At 32.3% G+C, this 19332-nt stretch overlaps 4 protein-coding genes and 1 non-coding gene across 6 annotated transcripts in view; 4 read left to right on the plus strand and 1 right to left on the minus strand.

Moving 5' to 3' along the window:
* Positions 1 to 5807: 5807 nt before the first annotated feature.
* Positions 5808 to 6921, plus strand: LOC101492225 (protein MIZU-KUSSEI 1). The gene has a single exon (XM_004502808.4). It carries the CDS (start codon positions 5954 to 5956, stop codon positions 6719 to 6721), a length of 768 nt encoding a protein of 255 aa, XP_004502865.1. The 5' UTR covers positions 5808 to 5953; the 3' UTR covers positions 6722 to 6921.
* Positions 6922 to 7643: 722 nt separating this feature from the next.
* On the plus strand, positions 7644 to 12820 carry LOC101492564 (4-alpha-glucanotransferase, chloroplastic/amyloplastic). The gene is made up of 16 exons (XM_004502809.4): positions 7644 to 8352; positions 8835 to 8897; positions 8990 to 9078; positions 9177 to 9237; positions 9666 to 9744; positions 10041 to 10177; positions 10256 to 10414; positions 10519 to 10595; positions 10957 to 11096; positions 11177 to 11208; positions 11287 to 11361; positions 11496 to 11568; positions 11661 to 11749; positions 11993 to 12037; positions 12121 to 12273; positions 12386 to 12820. Exons 1-16 carry the CDS (start codon positions 8026 to 8028, stop codon positions 12488 to 12490), a joined length of 1704 nt encoding a protein of 567 aa, XP_004502866.1. The 5' UTR covers positions 7644 to 8025; the 3' UTR covers positions 12491 to 12820.
* A 1169-nt stretch (positions 12821 to 13989) lies between these two features.
* TRNAL-AAG (transfer RNA leucine (anticodon AAG)) lies at positions 13990 to 14070 on the minus strand. The gene has a single exon. It is a non-coding gene; the product is annotated as a tRNA-Leu (tRNA).
* A 74-nt stretch (positions 14071 to 14144) lies between these two features.
* LOC101492894 (F-box/kelch-repeat protein SKIP6-like) lies at positions 14145 to 16618 on the plus strand. Of its 2 annotated transcripts, none has more exons than XM_073369037.1 (2): positions 14145 to 15333; positions 15753 to 15972. In XM_073369037.1, exon 1 carries the CDS (start codon positions 14256 to 14258, stop codon positions 15303 to 15305), a length of 1050 nt encoding a protein of 349 aa, XP_073225138.1. In that variant the 5' UTR covers positions 14145 to 14255; the 3' UTR covers positions 15306 to 15333; positions 15753 to 15972. The 2 variants fall into 2 exon arrangements, with proteins under 2 accessions (XP_073225138.1, XP_004502867.1); XM_004502810.4 differs by lacking the exon at positions 15753 to 15972 and adding an exon at positions 16042 to 16618 and having other exon boundaries at positions 14146 to 15333.
* Positions 16619 to 18769: 2151 nt separating this feature from the next.
* The window catches only part of LOC101493226 (60S ribosomal protein L6-2-like), a 2140-nt gene continuing 1577 nt past the window's right edge, over positions 18770 to 19332 (plus strand). The window contains 2 exon segments of the mRNA NM_001279217.1: positions 18770 to 19047; positions 19274 to 19332. Coding sequence (NP_001266146.1) covers positions 18791 to 19047; positions 19274 to 19332 — 316 coding nt within the window. The 5' untranslated portion in view covers positions 18770 to 18790.

The raw sequence follows: 19332 nt of genomic DNA on the forward strand, positions 1-19332 counted from the left end.
TATCTTATCTATTTGTGGTCTAATTTGTTTTTAAGGTCTATTTATTTAAAAGATATAAAAAAATTTATTAAATTTGACAGTACCATCTATATATAGATTTTAATATAAATAACATTAGTAGTCCTTTAATTTAATTTTAATTAATATTTTAGTTTTTTTTTCTCGATTTGATACTTTATTTTAATTTTAAGTAATAATTTAATTTTTTATATTTTAAAATTTTAACAATGTTATCTTTTTTTTTTTTTACAAAAATTTGTCAAAAATTTCAAACAAAATCCATAAAATTAATTATCATCCTCAATATAATGCAAATTTCATCAAATTTGTAACTTAAATCTTTAAATAAACTCATATTTTCATCTATAACAATATCAAATAAAGAATAAAAATATGAGTTTATTTGAAGATTTGAGTTACGAATTTGATGAAATTTGTATTATATTGAATAATATAATTACTTTTATGGGTTTTGTTTGAAAATTTTGATGAATTTTTGTAAACAAAAAGATAATATTGTTGACATTTTAAAACATAAAAGATCAAATTAACACTTAAAATTAAAAGAAATGACCAAATCGAGAGGAAAAAAAAGATAAATGACTAAAACGTTAACTGAAATTAAGTTAAGGGACTTTAGCTTATATTTCCGTTCTTTTCAAGTTGAATAGTTCATATTATTATATAATTATTATACTAAGTAAGATTTCAATATTTACTACTTCAAAATCTTTTTATTTTTATTTTTATATTCCTTTAATAAAGTTAGTCTTTGTAAAATTTTCTAAAAACTTCATTGAAGTTGTTCTAATTTTATGTTTTATAAATAAAAATAATTCTTAAATCAAAACAGTATATGTGAATTTGTAAAAAAAAAAAATTAGTAAAAAAATGCATAAAATAGGTGCAGTCCCTTTATAAGTGTTTCAAAGTTGATAATAATATTAATTATATTACTATTGATGTTCGAGTTTGTTTGAGACGTAATAATATATGTGTTTGTTTTAGGAAAAAATTTATTATTTGAAATCAAAAATCATTTTTTAGAGTTTAAAGAGTGTTTGTTTCATATTATTTTTAAAATTATTTTGTTAGAAAATCATTTTTTTAATATATATATATATATATATATACATACATTGTTATTGGTATGTGGAGAGTATCATGTGTATGAGTAGATCATCATGTAAATTGGTATAGATAGAGCATGTGTGTGGTTTGAAATGTGTATAGAGATTAATTATGATTTCATTTTGTTTTTTTGTTTTCTTAGAAGATGGTTGCATTTCAGATTTGTCAGTTATTAATTTATTGGATTTGATTATAATTTTATAAATTTTTCTTGTATATAAAGGTCTAGTTTATCTTATTTAAAAAAAATGTATAATATAATATTTAAAATTTTTTATGTGAATAAGACTTTTGAATAGACTTTCAAGTCATGCAATACTGTTAAAAAGGCCAGACCAAGTCATGTCGAAAAAAAGTCTATGATGGACTATAGGCTTGACTTAAGCCTAAAAATTATTTGTAGTTCAGACTCAGACTTTTCAAGACATGACCTCGTCTATTCTCACCTCTACTTATAAACTCATCAACTTTTACATATTTTATTATCTCCTTCTTGATTTAAGATTTTCGTGCGCGTGTGTATATTATATCTATATTAAAAATATAATAATTAAAAAAATTGTCTTTTTATTAAGTTATTTTTTATTTATTAATCTATATTTTTTACTATTATAAATATAAAATAAATATTTAAGAAGTCGTGTATATAACATTAATGGGAGGATTCAATTAGAGAAAATAAAACATTTAAAATTACTTTAAAAATTAAAAGTGACATTGATTTTAAAATATTATATTTTTATTAAAGTGAGAGTGGCCTAACACATGAGTCATAAAGCGAAATTATTACACGATGTCTTCTCAAAATTTAATAGATGAATTATTAATATTTTATTTAATATATAACTATATAGATTTTCTTTAGTATAATTAATGATATTTTCAAATATACTGTTCTTATATTTTTTTTAAAATGAAATAAGATATTTCAATAGTTGTATGTCAACATCAATAACTCGTATAAATTTTTTCATCTTTTAGTTGAAAAAAAAAATGGTGTGTATAAGTTGTATCACTCCAGTAATTCATGTTAGTCATATGTTCATTAATTATATAATGATTTCTCAATTTATAACTAATATTTTTAGTATGAGCAATATACTCACTTTTTGTCTCATGATTTATCAATTTATAATCAATATTTCTCTCATCTCTACTACATTTATTAACCAATTTACTTGTATTAATAAGAGTATTAAATAATTTATAACAAAAATAAAATATTTAATTTAATTTATATAAAATATTATCGATTTTATTTTTAAAAATATTAAAATGTGAGACGTTTTCATTAAATAAAAAAAAGATTTGAGACTGTATTAAGTAAAAAATTTTGTTTTACAGATAGACTCGCTTGTTTTATTAATGGCTTTACGTTAGGCCGTAAGACTCATTTTAAAACAGAAAAAAAATAGTTGATATAACTTATTTATTGTATTTTTATAAGAAATTTATAATAGAATTTGAAAGACTTTTAAGTTTTAATAGAATTTAATCCAATTAAATACTAGATCAATTTTTTGTTTATTGGATTACAATAATGTCAAATTTGAATATTATAAAAGTAGAGATATACTCATGAACCAATACTTCATTAATATTTACACATATCTTAGAAATATTAGAATTATTATTTTTGATTTTTATTAATGTGTCTAATTCATATTTTAGTATGAATATTTCAGAAATATTAGATAAATTATTTTTAAAAAATAACAAAATATATACATTTTTATATTTTTAAAATATATATATATACTTATCACATTTATTGTGTAAATTACACGTGTACTACATATCTTTTAAAAAAAATATTACATATCACATATCTATGTAAGCCTAAAAAAATATTATGTTTGTATCGTAACTTATTTATTTTAATTTCGATAATGACGAAATTAAAAAAATTTATCATTATAAACTCTGCAAATTAATACTGCAATAATATTTTTCGTACAAATCCTTTAAACAAATATTTATCAAATATGGTTTATATTTGTTTTTACACCAATTTAGATATATGTATAGCTTTTAAAATAAGATAATAAATATTTATCCACATAATCAATTACTTTAACTTTTTTCACTTGTAAATTAGTTTTACGATTAATTTTTTGTAATATTTTCGATTATATCTTAATATTTTATGACAATAATTCGATTTGTTTTTTAAACTTAAAGATTTGTATACGTAATTTAATATATGTTAAAAACTAATGATACAATTAACTGATTGAATAAAAAAAAAACTTCAAAAACGTAAACAAAAATTTATAGGGCTAAATGTGTATTTTCGTCTGTAATATATATTATGTTGCAAAAATTCAAATATAATTTCACATAAATTCATATCTACTCCATAACATCATAGTCCATGTCTTTATAATGCTATTGATCAATTCATGTGTAAGTTTACTCATCAATACATATTTCTTTATATTGTCATCGTTACTTCCCCATTAATTGATTTATTTTTGTGAAATTTTACGTCTTACCTTCTACACTTAATATGATGTGAAACTGCAAGTAATACTACAATTAATATGATGTGAGGCTGCAAGGAATATCAATTATGAGAAAAAAAAGTTAAATTTATAAGAAATATAGTATTAATAAAATAAAAGAAAACAAATGTCAGTACGTAGTTACATCCTCATAACGCAACCTTCTATTAAGATGGAAAAAAAATTCCTTTAAATCATCCCATCTTTAAGACACGATCATCAGAGTTTAAAAAGTAAGACATTTCTATAATAATTTTTTCGAAGCGAAGTATTTTGATGAAGAAAAAAAAAACTAAATATTAAAATAAAAAAGGCTTTAATTTGGTTTGTAGCTCAACCTTCATTTAAACAGGTGATGCCAGTAACTAGTGATTCCCAAAGTTAGGTATTGATGTAGAGAATGTTGATCATGGCTTTTTCTAATATGATTGGTGGGTCGCTGTCATCATCTCTAAAAAGACTTTGCAAATTAGCAATCATGTTTATATTTTAGGAAGTGGTTATTTAGTTGTTAAGAATAAAATACTATGTTATGTGTATGTGCTTAACAACCGATGCATACATAGGGCAAATTGTTTGATATCCAATTTGTTTGGTATAGTATAGATTCAAAAACATGGGTTGAGTGGTTAATAAAGTTTAAGGTTAAATAATTTTTATGTTTTTAAATTTTAATCTTTTTAATTATATTTTATTTCGTTTAGTTTTAAAAAAATTTTCTTTAAAATAATGGTTCCTTAAATATATATATATATATTTATTATTTTTGATCCCTACTTTTAATTCAATTTATGTATATCTTTTGGATTAGTTTTGTATGCATTTTTAGAATATTATAAGATTTTTCCCTACAAAAGTTTAATTTTTTTTAACTAAAGATAAATTAAATATAAAATTTTAAGCAATAAAAACATAAAATATATATTAAATTCATTAATTGTGAAAAAAATTCTATATTTTGGTGGAAGAGATTTTTATAATGTTTTAAAGATACATGCAAAATATATTAAAAAATTATGATAATATAAATTAATTGACTTAAACTAGAGACTAAAATTGTTGGTAAATAATATTTGAAAGATAATTGTTTGAAGAATTCTTTTAGATAAAATAAAAAACGAAAAGAAAAAAGTGAAAATTGAAAATTGATAGGACACAGTAAATTTGGAGTATTTTTTTTAACGGTTAAACAATTATTGATTCATTTAATAAAAAATCCAAGAGGATTATAATTTCATTGAAACAAAAATATTTATATAAAATCCATCCACTTAAATAAGAAATCAAATAACAAAGTATAACAAGACATAAAACATTAAAGAACAACAATCAATTAGTAATCAAAATAGTTGAACTTAATCAATATCTAAAACTTAATTTTCAACTAATAATTTTTTTAGTCAGCAGTGTCGTAGATGACCGTGAAAAAAATATATTTAATTTTATCTAATCAAAAACAATTGTTTAGCTACTATACTACAGACTCCTTTCACTTTAATTGATCTCAATGATGCCCATTAATCACTTGATTAGAAAATAAATTAAACATGGAGAGATTGCAAAAATTAGTGTAAAAACTATTTGGACCATCCAACACCTTGTTATCCCAAAACACATAGATTTGTTGAGGCATTTCAACAAACATGCAAAATGCCGTTTGACTATTTAACATTAGAAGCTCAATTTATCCAAAAAAACTACCACGTAGACACTTGCAGCAACTAACAATTCAAAAGTGAGGATGGTTTGGGTAACACAAGACAAACCTCAATCGGATGGGTGCATTCTGTAGTGACATGACTACCCAAAGGGAAGTAAGAAAAGAGATAAGTCATCGCCCTCTCTAAAACTAAAGTTCGCATTGCCTAAAGTTGGAGTTAAAATTGGAATAAAGTAATCATTCTTATTTTAAGGAAGATGTATATTACTCCCTTAATTCTAATTCTTTTTATAAAAGATAATTAAATTATAATTAAATTAATAAAAATTGATATATCTAATAAATAATATTAATCGAAAAGACACTTATTTTAAAATTTACAGAAAAACAACTTGTTTAACCAAAACCAAACTAATGTGTAAACTTTAAAAAAAAACTAATATATAAACTCTTGACTATTTAAAGAGCTTATTTGTGAAATGCAAAGAAATAGGAAGATAAACGATTTAATGTCCGAAGATCCATCTTAAGCCGCAAAACTCAAAACAAAACTTGAACGTTCAATTCTAAAAAAACTTGTAACCAATTAGTCTTTCTCTCTCTTCTCTCTCTCTCTGATGGCATTGATCTTCTCTTCCCTGTTTGCAAGCACCAACCAATGGGGGAGCCAAGATCATCATCACACACCTCAACAACATCATCTCAATCTTCTCCAACAACATTACCATCTCCACCACCACCCCCTCAAAAAATCTCCCTCATCCAACCTTCCCAAAAACGAAAACACAGACCCAAAGTCGTTCGTGTCTTCCGCTCTGTTTTTCGTTCTTTACCTATTATAACTCCCACTTGTAAATTCCCATCAATCCCAACAGCCACCGCCGAAGGCCACCACCACCACCACCACAGAAACATCGCCGGTCACAACGGTACAAAAGTCTCCGGCACGCTATTCGGTCACCGAAAAGGACGCGTTAGTCTCTCCATTCAAGAGAATCCAAAGTGTCTACCTTCTTTGGTAATCGAACTTTCAATGCAAACCAATGTTTTACAGAAAGAAATGGCTGCGGGAATGGTTAGAATAGCACTCGAATGCGAAAAACGCGGAGAAAAAGATAAGACATTGTTGACTGAGGAACCGTTATGGACGATGTATTGTAACGGAAAGAAAACAGGGTACGGTGTTAAGAGAGAAGCGTCAGAGGAGGATTTAAATATTATGGAACTTCTTAAAGCTGTTTCAATGGGTGCTGGTGTTGTTCCAATGAAAAATGAGGCTGATGATGTTGATGGAGAATTGGCTTTTATGAGAGCTTCTTTTGAGCACGTAATTGGCTCTAAGGATTCTGAGACTTTATATATGTTGAGTCCTGATGGGAATAATAATAATGGGCCTGAGCTTACTATATTTTTTGTAAGGATTTAATTAAGAATTCATGTATAATCCTTTTTTTCATGTAGAAAAAGGATTTGTATGTTTGATTACGAGGTTCGGTTCATTTACAATTCAGAGGGTGCATGGTAAGTTAATTAGAATTGGATGATCCAGAACTAGTAGGTAGTCATATTTGATGTGTACTGGTGCATAAGTTAATGTTGTATTTATGATATGATCACTTTTTTTTATCTCGTTTGGCTATGCGTTGTTGTATAAATATTATGTTCGTGCTTTTTCTCGTTAGACTTATTTGGCTAAAATGTAAGTTTTTTTTTTAATCGAGGCTAAAATGTATGAATAAGATTAAGGTGGAGAGTTTTTGGTTGAGTTCGTGAAATTGACACGGTATCCAAATTTGGCTTGAAAATCACCGTGCATTTCATTGTTGATGGATCGAAATCACTTTTCAGTTGCGGAGGCAGAATGAGATGGTTCGAAGAGGAGCTGCAACAAATATTTAGATGCGAGCGCGTGTTGTAAAAATGCAGGGGCAAGCGCCAACTCAAAAAAATGTAATGAGAGTTCACGGTGCATACCTAAAAAATGATTGGATACACACTAGGAAAAAAATAATCTAACATAGTGATGATGCAATATAATAAGAAATAGAAATAAAATGAAATATAAGAAATTATACGTGTTAATGTATCATTGTTGTATCTACAGTTAAAATATTGGTAATTGATATACGGTGATAATGGGATTTAAGTTTTAATCAAATTTATTTTTTATTTTCTAATACATTATTTGAGAACTAAATTCGATCTTAATTTTGATCCAATAACTACTATGTATTCACTGCAACTATAAAAGGACGGAATGAACCGAATGAACTATAATATTTGAATTGGAGTAATATGCATTCTCTATAAACACCTGTCCTTTATTTAAGATATTCGAGTCTCTCGTCATTCAGATGAAACAAATGTTTTTTATGGAACGGAACACATGTCCGTATTGCAGATTTTATTTTTATTGATTTGCAATCTTTTTATTTTCCGAACCTTTGTTATATGTCTTCCGCATCCTGTAGAGGCAAACGAAGTTTTTTACAATAAATTTTTTTTTGTTGTTGAGAGATTCCATTCCACGTCACACATGAATGTAACATGAATGAATAGTGAATAGAAAGCGAGAAAACAGTGAGGAGCGTTGATTCTTGGGTTTATATCTCGGATCAAACACTTCTCCTATCTCTAAGCTCTGGTCACGCGTTTACTGTGTTCACTCCCACTTCTACTAAAAAAAAACTAGTGGTGTGTTTGGAATTGCAAATAATAAACCAGAAAGAAATGTCTTTGACTCTGACTTTGAGTCTCATCCCACAAGTACACCGGTGGACCTCATCGCCAATTCTCAAATTCAAATCCAATTCACCACATTCCTTCAATTGTGCTTCTTCTTTGTCTTCCACTTCCTTTAATCAACTCACTGTTGGTGAAGATTTTCCGCTAAACTACGGTGATTGGCTTCCCAAGCCCCAACTTCATCTTCGCAGAAGAGCCGGTATTCTACTCCATCCGACGTCGTTTCAAGGCCCTTATGGAATCGGTGATCTCGGAAACGAGGCTTTTCGTTTCATTGATTGGCTTCACCGAACCGGTTGCTCCCTTTGGCAGGTTCCATTTCTTTTCTCTTTTACATTCATTTCCCATTTTTTCTTCACGGACTCAATTGAGCTTATCCATTATCCATTGATAAAAAATACTCTATGAAGCATGAATACTTACCATGGACTCCACACACTACACGACACATTTAATAATTCAAAAAAATGAATTATTTGAATGCCTCAAGTGTCTGTCTCGACATTGAGACACGCATTCGATCATAGTCTCTGTGCTACAGAGAAAGTACTTTTCAGACGGTTTGGAAGAGTTTATTGGAACATCTTATTCAAACAACTTCACTTTATTTTATGTTTTGTTTTACAAATAGTTTATACATGAACACTTATGCATAAACATTTATGTGATAAACCCTTAATTTAGCTGTTGAGCTTATGGAAATAATGTGGGTCTATAAGCTCTCTTAGGTAAGTTCAAATAAGTCATCCAAACTTACTTATAATCATTTCAATTCTAACATGCAATATTTCCAGGTTCTTCCTCTGGTGCCTCCTGGCAGAAAGGCTAATGAAGAGGGATCCCCTTACTCAGGCCAGGTTTTCAATTTTTTGAATTTTGTTTTAGAGTTGTGTAATAACATCAAGCCTCAGCTCTTTAAAACAACGTGGTTTGAAATTTTGCTTTTCAGGATGCGAATTGTGGCAACACCCTTTTGATTTCTCTTGAAGAGCTTGTTGAGGATGGATTGTTGGAAAAACATGAGCTTCCTAAACCAATGTGAGAATTTTTATATATGTATATGACTTAGTTTTGAGCTATTTTCTTTCGGGTGTTAATGGTTTGCATATCTTATAGTTTTTATTAAATGAATGTAGTGATGCAGAGCGAGTGAATTTTTCTGCTGTTGCTGATCTTAAGGATCCTTTGATAACTAAAGTAAGATATTAAATGCTTGGTTACTGCTAGTGGTGTTGTGCACCTCATTCAAAATGTAACAAGGTGTTAAAATTGGTTGAATCATGAAATGTAACTGAATATCATCCGACCTATTTCAACAATACCCTTGCATACATCAAACGACCTGGCATGTTACCTTTAGCAGTTTTCTAGTCATTTCATCTGATACACTACGGAACATGGCTGTAGGTTTTGCTTGGGAAATAGTCTACAGATGTGATATTATTTTCTTGGAAAAGTCTTGTTTTACAATGGTGAATTGCAATACACCACAAGTACTGTGTGGAGAGTTTTTGCGATCTTTTGAGATTCTTACTTTGTTATACTAGCGTTACTTTATTTTCTTTACGTCATTGTACTTTTCAATGCCTTGTGTGCATCTGGTACATTATGTTAATTTTCCTCAGGCTGCACAGAGGCTAATTTCAAGCAAAGGGGAACTCAAAACACAGCTTGAGACTTTTCGTAGGGATCCTAGCATATCAAGTGAGACACTCATTTAGTTGCTATTTTAATTTTATATCTATGTTTCCTGTTAGCTGCAATGTTTCACTTCAATGACAGTAACTTGCAAATAATAATGGAGTTTTCAAACTTACAATACACCAAAAACCATAGTAATGGAGTTTTCAATTTCTTTTGAGATATGGGTAGGATTTCTCTACTCTTGAGCATTGCCTACATTATTTGTTTCTAAGTTTTCCAAGTGAGGTTTGTCAAAACAACTCATATGGGCATTTTCTTTTGTAAAGTTGTAACTGTAATATCTTTTATTATTATAGGTTGGCTTGAAGATGCAGCTTATTTTGCTGCTATTGACGACAGTTTAAACACACTCAGCTGGTACGAGTGGCCCGAGCCTTTAAAAAACCGCCATCTTGTAGCTCTAGAAGATATTTACGAACAAAAGCAAGATTTTGTAAGATCATAAACAATCCTTCTTGCTATAATTATCATTAACAATTTCTCATTGTATCGTTTATACTTTTGCATGCAGATAAATGTATTTATTGCCCAACAATTCTTGTTCCAAAAGCAATGGCAGAAAGTTCGCAATTATGCGCAGAGTAGGGGAATTAGGATAATGGGAGACATGCCCATTTATGTTGGTTATCATAGTGCAGATGTTTGGGCAAATAAGAACCAGTTTGCACTGGTTAGTTGTCTCCAAAAAATATGTATCTAAAGTCTAAACCAACCTTTTTTCGGAGCATTTTGTAATCTGTGATCATAAATCATCTCTACTTATTTATCTCGCAGAACAGGAAAGGCTTTCCTATTTTAGTAAGTGGTGTTCCTCCGGATGCATTCAGCGAAACTGGTCAGCTGTGGGGAAGGTTTGATGCTAATCCTTTGTTAAATGTTTGGCCATAAATCTTAATTTTCCAAGTTCTTTATTGAATTCAATTCTTGTCCTCATTTCAACATAAAATTATTATCTTTTCTTGAAGGTATTTGCTCATTATGATGTAATCATGATCGGCAAGAGTCGGCCCCTCTGACATGTCGTTTTAGTTCCTTTCATCTTTCTGTGATTTAATATATTGCTTGATTGATTCTCTAAACCCCCTTTCAGCATTTTTCCGTCTTTCTTTTTACTGTAACAATTGCTCACATATTGTATCGAAGCACATTGTGGAAATTTCATTCAGATTAATGATTTTTTATTTGTACATTTTCACGTTTAAATGAAAAAAGCCCCCTGTATGATTGGAAAGCCATGGAGCAAGAAGGATACTCATGGTGGATACGCCGCCTACGGCGTGCACAGGATTTATATGACGAATTTAGGATCGACCACTTTAGAGGATTTGCTGGATTTTGGGCTGTTCCCTCTGGTGAGTCTACACTGAGCTTATTTCACCTTTTTGCTTGATGTGATGTTTGTGTAACATGTGTAAGTTGTATGAATATGCAGAAGCCAAAGTCGCTATGGTTGGAAAGTGGAAGGTCAGGTCCTGCCATTTTGTTCTACCTTCGATCTATTTGGTCAAACTATAAACTGCTTCATGCTTAAATGATTGATAGGTAGGACCTGGAATTTCCTTCTTTGATGCCATTTTCGGAGCTATTGGAAGGATGGATATCACAGCAGAAGACTTAGTACGTATTATCAAAACAAGCTCTGAAAGTTTTAACATTATTGCTTCATTAGTCTCGTGAGAGCCTTGGTTTTAATTCATAAAGTACTCTTGCCTAGGTATCACTTAATTTTTTGGGTTTTTTATTTATGGAAGGGAGTTATCACTGAGGATGTAGTGCAACTAAGAAAATCCATTGGAGCCCCTGGAATGGCTGTCCTTCAGTTTGGTAATGATTAATTGCTAATTTTGTTTACCATCCTTCAGTATCATACCAAAGTGACCTCAAGTTTGAGAACCTGAACATTTTCTTTTGTCTAGGGTTTGGAGGTGGCGCCGGTAACCCTCATTTGCCTCATAATCACGAGTGCAATCAAGTTGTCTATACAGGGACTCATGACAATGACACGGTAAGAATTTATTCCGCTATGCATTTGCTGATGCTTCATATCTATTTTCTTAGAAAGGACTTTAGTGCATGTTTGGTTTTGCGGTTGGATTGGCCAAATCACAGTGACCAAACATACACTGATACATGCTACCCGTGTATAGCCTATAATTTAGTTGTTTCATTTCCATACTTATATCATGTCTTAAATCATTTCTCCTGTTAAAAATAATAAATCTTGACAACAGATGTGTTTCTGCTACAGATTAAGGGTTGGTGGGAAGCTTTAAACCAAGAAGAGAAATCCCATGTGGGTGCCATAGCCGATACGTGAAATATTATTGTTTAATCAACTTGGATGAGTTCATCACCTCCTTTATTTTCATGTGTCAGGTATTAAGTTATGTTTCATTAACTGGAGAAGAAGATATTTCGTGGGCACTAATACAGACAGCGCTGGCCTCTGTTGGTCAAACAGCAATAATACCTATGCAAGATGTTCTTGGACTAGGGAGTTCTGCCAGGATGAATATTCCTGCTACTCAGGTAAAAGCTTGTTTGTTCTAGCAAAAACATTTACCTCCCACAGTCCCACCCCTCAAAAAATAAAAAATAAAAAATAAAAATCATGATATTGTTGATCTCATGACCAATGCAGTTTGGAAACTGGGGATGGAGGGTTCCAAGTTCTGTGAGCTTTGACAGGTTAGAAAGAGAGGCAACTAGACTCAAAGAGATGCTTTCAATGTATGGCCGGCTTTGAAATATGAAATCCTTTGAGTGTAAAGTAGAGGAATTTGCCTTGCAACACAAGCTTAAGTGGAAGAGGCTAAGCCTACAGTCTTTATTCCCAAGTTGCTGGAGCGAATACCAACTTGATCAAAGCTGGGTGCCTTGTGTTCAAGAAATCTAAGACACTTGACCTGAACCATTTTGGTAACATAAAGAAGCAATTCTGCTATGCCTAGAATATTTGAATTCAGAATGTATTTGTAATGATTTGTATGATGAGTTCAGAGAGGATTCTCAAATAATTGTATGAATTCAAGCACTGTTTTGTTTATATAATTGAGAGCAAGGTTGTCAAACGATACATCCTACCTAATATCTTTTGGATATGAAAAAAGCGTGGATCATAGGATCGTAACACGGATCTTAAGATTTCATAAAATAGACAAAATTATACCATAAAATTAAGAAAAATAATCTTAACATAAAAGTTTTTATTGGTTCAATAAAAAGTAACAAGATGTGAAAAATTTATAGAAGAAATAGAAGGAGAGAATCTGAAATTGAATCATGTAATTTAAGTATTAGAAATTGAAACAGAGTCTTAAAATCAAGACTTGGAAAACGAGCAAAGCGTAATACGAATGTGCTTCTGAGGAATACAAAGGAGCAGAATACGAAGGAGCAAAATACGAGCAGAGAAGAGTACTCTCTCATGCACATGTTGCTGCTGGCTGCTACTGCTGCCTTCAAAACCTCATGCACGTGTCTTTTCTCTATGGGAAACTAGCAGAATATGAAGGCGAAGAGGTGCAAAATCGGGCCAGAGCATGGATTTTACAACCGGATCGAAACAGCGTAAACGGGTCAGACCTTCGCGAAACAACGCTTCTTCTACGCGATGAGGCGCGTGCTCCCATGCGCATCCTCTGCGCGCTCACAGATCTGGGTCATACAACGTTTTTTCCTTCGCCCGAACACTATTTACGCTAAAAAACGTGTAAAATCTCACGCGGGCGTCTTTTCTCTATGGGAAACAAGCAGAATACGAAGGCGAAGAGGTGCAAAACCGGGCTAGAGCATGGATTTTACAACCGATCAAAACAGCGTAAACGGGTCGGACCATCGCGAAACAACGCTTTTTCCTTCAAAACCTCATGCGCATGTCTTTTCTCTATGGGAAACAAGCATAATACGAAGGCGAATTGGTGCAAAATCGGGTCAGAGCATGAATTTTACAACCAGATCGAAACAACGTAAATGAGTTGGATCTTTGCGAAACAACGCTTCTTCTGCGTGGTGAGGCGTGCCGCTCCCACGCGCATCCTCTACGAGCTCACATAACACTATTCACGCTCATAAACATGTAAAATCTTAGGATGTTACGCTATAGAGGTCGCTCATAACAACCTTGATTCAGATGTTAAGAAAGTCAAAAATCTGCATCATAGGCACAGCCTATTTCTATTAATTATCCAAGGAAAAACAAATTTTTACAATGAAATACTATTCCTGTAAAAATATGAAAAGAAATGTTGAGAGTGGGATTTGAACCCACGCCCTTTCGGACCAGAACCTTAATCTAGCGCCTTAGACCAACTCGGCCATCTCAACTTGGATGTCAATTAATATCAAAATAATAATTATAATTTTATAAAAGATGATTGCAATATAATGCAAAAGCACGAGAAGCAGCAAACGCAAGTAGAGCACAAAGGAAAGCAAACCAAAGCATGTGATGTGAGCCTCGATCCTCAGAAGAACTAGAAGGCGAAGCAGAAAGAGGAGGTAGGTAAGTTATGAAGAACCTGAACTCCAACCTAATCCCGTTTCTTCCAGACGACGTCGCTGTTAACTGCCTCGCACGTGTCCCACGCTCTCAACACACAACCCTCTCCCTCGTTTCCAAACCATTCCGTTTGCTTCTCTCTTCTCCACTCTTCTTCACCGCTCGTTCTCTCCTTCACTCCACACAACACCTTCTCTACCTCTCTCTCCGCACACGCGCCACCACTCTCCAATGGTTCACACTACAAAACAACAACCACCTCCTTCCTCTCCCTCCTCTCCCTTCCCCCGCAATCGGCTCCGCTTACGCCGTCATCGGCCATATAATCTACGTCATCGGTGGTTCCGTCAATGATATCCCCTCCCGCCACGTCTGGCTTCTCGATTGCCGCTTCAACCGTTGGCTCCAAGGTCCATCCATGCGCGTTTGCCGTGAATTCGCCGCTGCCGGAGTTATCGACGGTAAGATTTACGTCATCGGCGGCTGTGTCCCTGACAATTGGGCTAGGTCAGCAAATTGGGCGGAGGTCTTCGATCCATCCACCGACCGTTGGGAGAGCGTTCCTAGTCCGCCAGAGATTCGCGAGAAGTGGATGCACGCAAGCGCCGTCGTGGACGACAAGGTTTACGCCATGGCTGACCGCGGCGGCGTCTCGCTTGATCCTCGTAACGGCGCGTGGGAGAGCGTGGGGAGTGAACTTGACCTCGGGTGGCGTGGGAGAGCGTGCGTTGTGAATGGGATTCTGTATTGCTATGATTACTTGGGGAAAATCAAGGGTTTTGATGTGAAACAAGGGTTGTGGAAGGAGCTGAAGGGTTTGGATAAGGGTTTGCCGAGGTTTCTGTGTGGAGCTACAATGGCTGATGTTGGTGGAAAATTGGTTGTGGTTTGGGAGTGCCAAGGGAATGAGAAGGGTAAAGAAATGGATATTTGGTGTGCTGAGATTGATGTGAATAAGAACAAGGATGGAGAATTGTGGGGTGAAGTTTGTTGGTTAAATAATGTTCTCTCTGTTCCAAAAGGATCTTCCATTGTCCACTGTTCTTCTGTTTCATTGTGACCACCTTTCACATTGCGTGCCTTATCAGGTATTCAACTCTTATTTTTTTCTTTCCAAATTAAGCGTTCATTCTTGTTTTGTTAAATTAAGTTAAATGTATAAAATTTAGTGGGTCAGTTGTTAGAGATAATAGGTTTCTACTTGTAGTTTTATAAATAGGCCTTGATCAACTGATCCTGTGGCAATTGGATAACTCATTTGGTGTTGTTTATTTCGTTTGGGCAGACTAGTTTTGTGTCATGGTATTGCAGGATAAAGAAGACTTGGTATTGAGGAGTCACCATGCTATGAGTCATTTTTTTCGTTGTATTTCTTTCATTTTCAATGTGTTCCATTCCATCCTCTATTGGATGGGGGTGGGTCCAATGGAATTACTTTGGGGGGTGTTCAAATTTCAAGTTGCATAATCGATCACCTTTCCTAACATGTTTGTTAACACTTGACAAGGTTTCCGTTTGATTGAATAGCAAAAGGTAGCAACTTACTAGTTCAAGGTTTCCAACAATCACTAGGATGGAAATGTTGGAAAAGTGATAGGGGAAATTTTCAAAGTGGCCGTAGTTTTGTGAATTGGATTTGACTTACTATTGGTATTTGATGCCTAGAATTATCTTCAACAAATTTTGCTTTTTCTTATCCGATCTAATTTTAAGATGTTATATTATAGTTTTTGCTTTGTTTGCTCATGTTTTCTACAACTTGTGCTTGTGGTGATATTCTTTCTGCTTTGTTTCAGGTCACCTGTTTCTTTCAATACATGTCCTGCAGGATCAGGATCCTGAAACACCTCATGATTAGATTAAATTTCGCCCCGTTGATGTCACAAATTCTTTCTAGTTTGATCAGGTGACATTGATTGCTCCACTGTTGTATGAATAAACAGGATTAGCTCAAGTAGTAGGACATCTTTACATTTGTATAGTTAGCATGTACAGTTTCTCACTTTCATAGTTATGTGTGTTATATTCCCCTTATCTGTGTTTATTTATCCTTGTGAATCCATAAGTTGGACATTGTTGGTGACTATGTGTTAAAACCAACACCCAATAAAGTGTGTCTGCACAGTAAGTCTCGAGGAATAGGATTTGTATCATTTATGTTTACCTGGCTAGGTTTGTTTTTGAGAAGTCGCAAGGCTTAACTTATTTGCACAAAGTGGACAAGACCTCGTGGAAAATGTGAGCTTGTGTGTTATGACTATCAAAATTGTTTGTTGTAAACTTGTAATAACTATAAAAGTAAATGATTGCTGCTGCACAATGTGTGTGTGTGTTCAGTTGGAAGTTATGCATGTGAAATTTATATTTGTTTTATTTTACTTGTTAATTTATGTTCGTTATTTAGAAGTAGGACACATTGGATATAAAGAGCAATGTTTGGTACACATCACATCCACTCCTATCTCTGAGGCATGTTTGAATGGCAGTATCAGAATTGGGCAGGTGTGAATGGGATATGAGTGGAAGGAAGGTTTAATAAGCTTTACTCGGTTCTACATCTTGCAATTTTTCATTTCTAAAGTTTGTGCACGAATTTAGAATTTAGTGTATTAGATTTGAACAAAACCCACATTACATATTTAGCCATAGCATGACACGCATTACTTGTTTGGAAAATCATTACATAAATTACACGTTCTTACATGTTTTGTTAGAAAATATAAAGACAGGTTAGTACTTTCAAACTGACCTCGTGGAAGAAGGCATACAGAAGCTGATTTAACCCATTTGCATTATAATGCAACTAACACACATTTTTGCTATTGTCGGTCAAGTTATAGCAACACAAATTATGCATGAATACTAAAGATTTGCTATGTTGATGTTGCACACGTTAGTTGTAAAACTTCAAACTTATTACAGAGAACCGAGTAAAGCTTATTAAACCTTCATTCAACTCATGATCATTGTAATTTGAAGAGAAATAATAGTAACTCTTGAAACACACTTGTGTAAATTTGTGTATAGCATCATGCTTGACAGCCATCTTCATCCTTTTGAAAGCTTTTGACTTGTTCTAATTCGTGAGAAAATACCGGGCACAATGTCCATCACGGACAATCTTTGGACTAATCCTTCGTGAATCCTGCATACTAGTAAGTAGCAATAGTCTATAAACAAATAGCCCTTTTCTTGATCCAGTCCTACATATTCCAAAAAATTTATATCAAAGGAAGAAGAAAATTAAGCTGCAAAAGTCTGAGAAGTCTACAAATAAACAGCCGTTTCTTGGAATTACATTCTCTCTTTATAAATATGTATATATAAATTTAAAACGTGGGGACGATACACTATTTTAAGACAACAATCTTTGGACTCAATGAGTGCTTGTGAATAGAAATACATTTATCTCTAATTACGAGGATTACTGGGAGTTCGAATCAGCAGCATGACATGTTGAATATAGTTCAAATTGTCTAGATTGTTTAAAAAAATTATCATGCTCATAATGGGACATTTCATTTTTCTTATACATATAAATAGACACATCGATATACAATGTTAATTAAAAAAGTAGAAGAAAATTGGGTTCGGCTAGGTTAGGCCTACTATTATATATGTACCATCATGGAGAAGACATTTGTGTGCCCGACTGTCCATATATTTTAATAAAAATAATAGAAGTTACAATTTGTTTTAATATGATTATTTAAAAAAAAAAGATTGATAAGGGAGGACAAAATGGTAAACAAATAATTTTAACAAATGATAAAATTGAAAGAAAAAAAATTATACAAAACTCAGTATCCTTTTATATTTAACTATGAATATTTTAAAAGTTTATAAAAAATATAATTGAATAACGAATAATAAAAATAAAAATAATGGGTAAAATTAAAAAAAAAAATTCACACTAAAATTCAATGTTATCTTTATATATAGTTATAGATTATAGATATATTTTATATTGTTAATTTGCACCTACTATTTTTTAATGGATTCAAATGAACAAATTATACCATAAGATGTACTTATATTTGAAAAATTTTTAGTTATAGCTTGTTATTATAGACTCGTTAAAAAATAAAAATAGTGAGTATGTAGTTAGTAAGTCTTTAGAGGGTTTGCTAACTTGCATCACTATGTTTTTAGTTGATCTAAATTAACAAACAATACCTTAAAGTATATTTAACAAATTTGTAGTTGTATTTTACCAATTTTTACCCATTAAAATATGACTGGGTATAAATTAGTAATTAGTACTAAACTACATATACAAAATATATAAAATAAAATAAGAGTATTTTTATTTTAGTATTTTATCATTAATTAAGACTGATGTACCCAAAAACAAAAACAAAAAAAGAATAATTGAGAAAAGGATTTATAATTGGACTGGGCTAAATGCAGGCCCGTTTAGACTCAGAGTAAGAGAAGAGAAGAAAAGCCCTAAAGAGATGAAGGTATAAATATATTCAAGTGAAAACATAAACGTGATCGTAACTAGGGTTTTGAGGCAGTAAGGCATTAGCAGCTGTATCAGCAATGGCACCCAAACAGAGAACCGCTAGGGTAAGCAGAAACCCCGATTTGATCAGGGGAATCGGAAAATACTCAAAATCTGCCATGTACCACAAGAGAGGTCTCTGGGCCATCAAGGCCAAACACGGCGGCGCTTTCCCTAAACATGATCCCAAACCTAAGCCTGAAGCTCCCGCTGAGAAGGCTCCTAAATTCTACCCCGCCGATGATGTCAAGAAGCCACTTCGCAACAAGCACAAACCTAAGCCTACTAAGCTCAGGTTCGTTACGGTCGTTCATTTCTATCCACACTCTTTTTTGTTAGCATATGTGTAGGAAATTAGGTTTTGCTTTACTGCGTTTAATTGGGATCTGATAAATGTCGTTATTTAAGTAGTAAATTATTTATAATAAACGATTATTTAATAGTTTTTTTTGTTGATTTACTTATAGTCAAAGATTACTGTTAGTTGAATGGTTTTATATTGTTACTGTTTTTGTTTTCAGGGCTAACATTACTCCAGGGACAGTGTTGATTCTTCTTGCCGGTAGATTCAAGGGAAAGA

Source organism: Cicer arietinum, chromosome 5, assembly GCF_000331145.2.
Source record: "Cicer arietinum cultivar CDC Frontier isolate Library 1 chromosome 5, Cicar.CDCFrontier_v2.0, whole genome shotgun sequence".
In the NCBI taxonomy this organism is placed as follows: Eukaryota; Viridiplantae; Streptophyta; class Magnoliopsida; order Fabales; family Fabaceae; genus Cicer; species Cicer arietinum.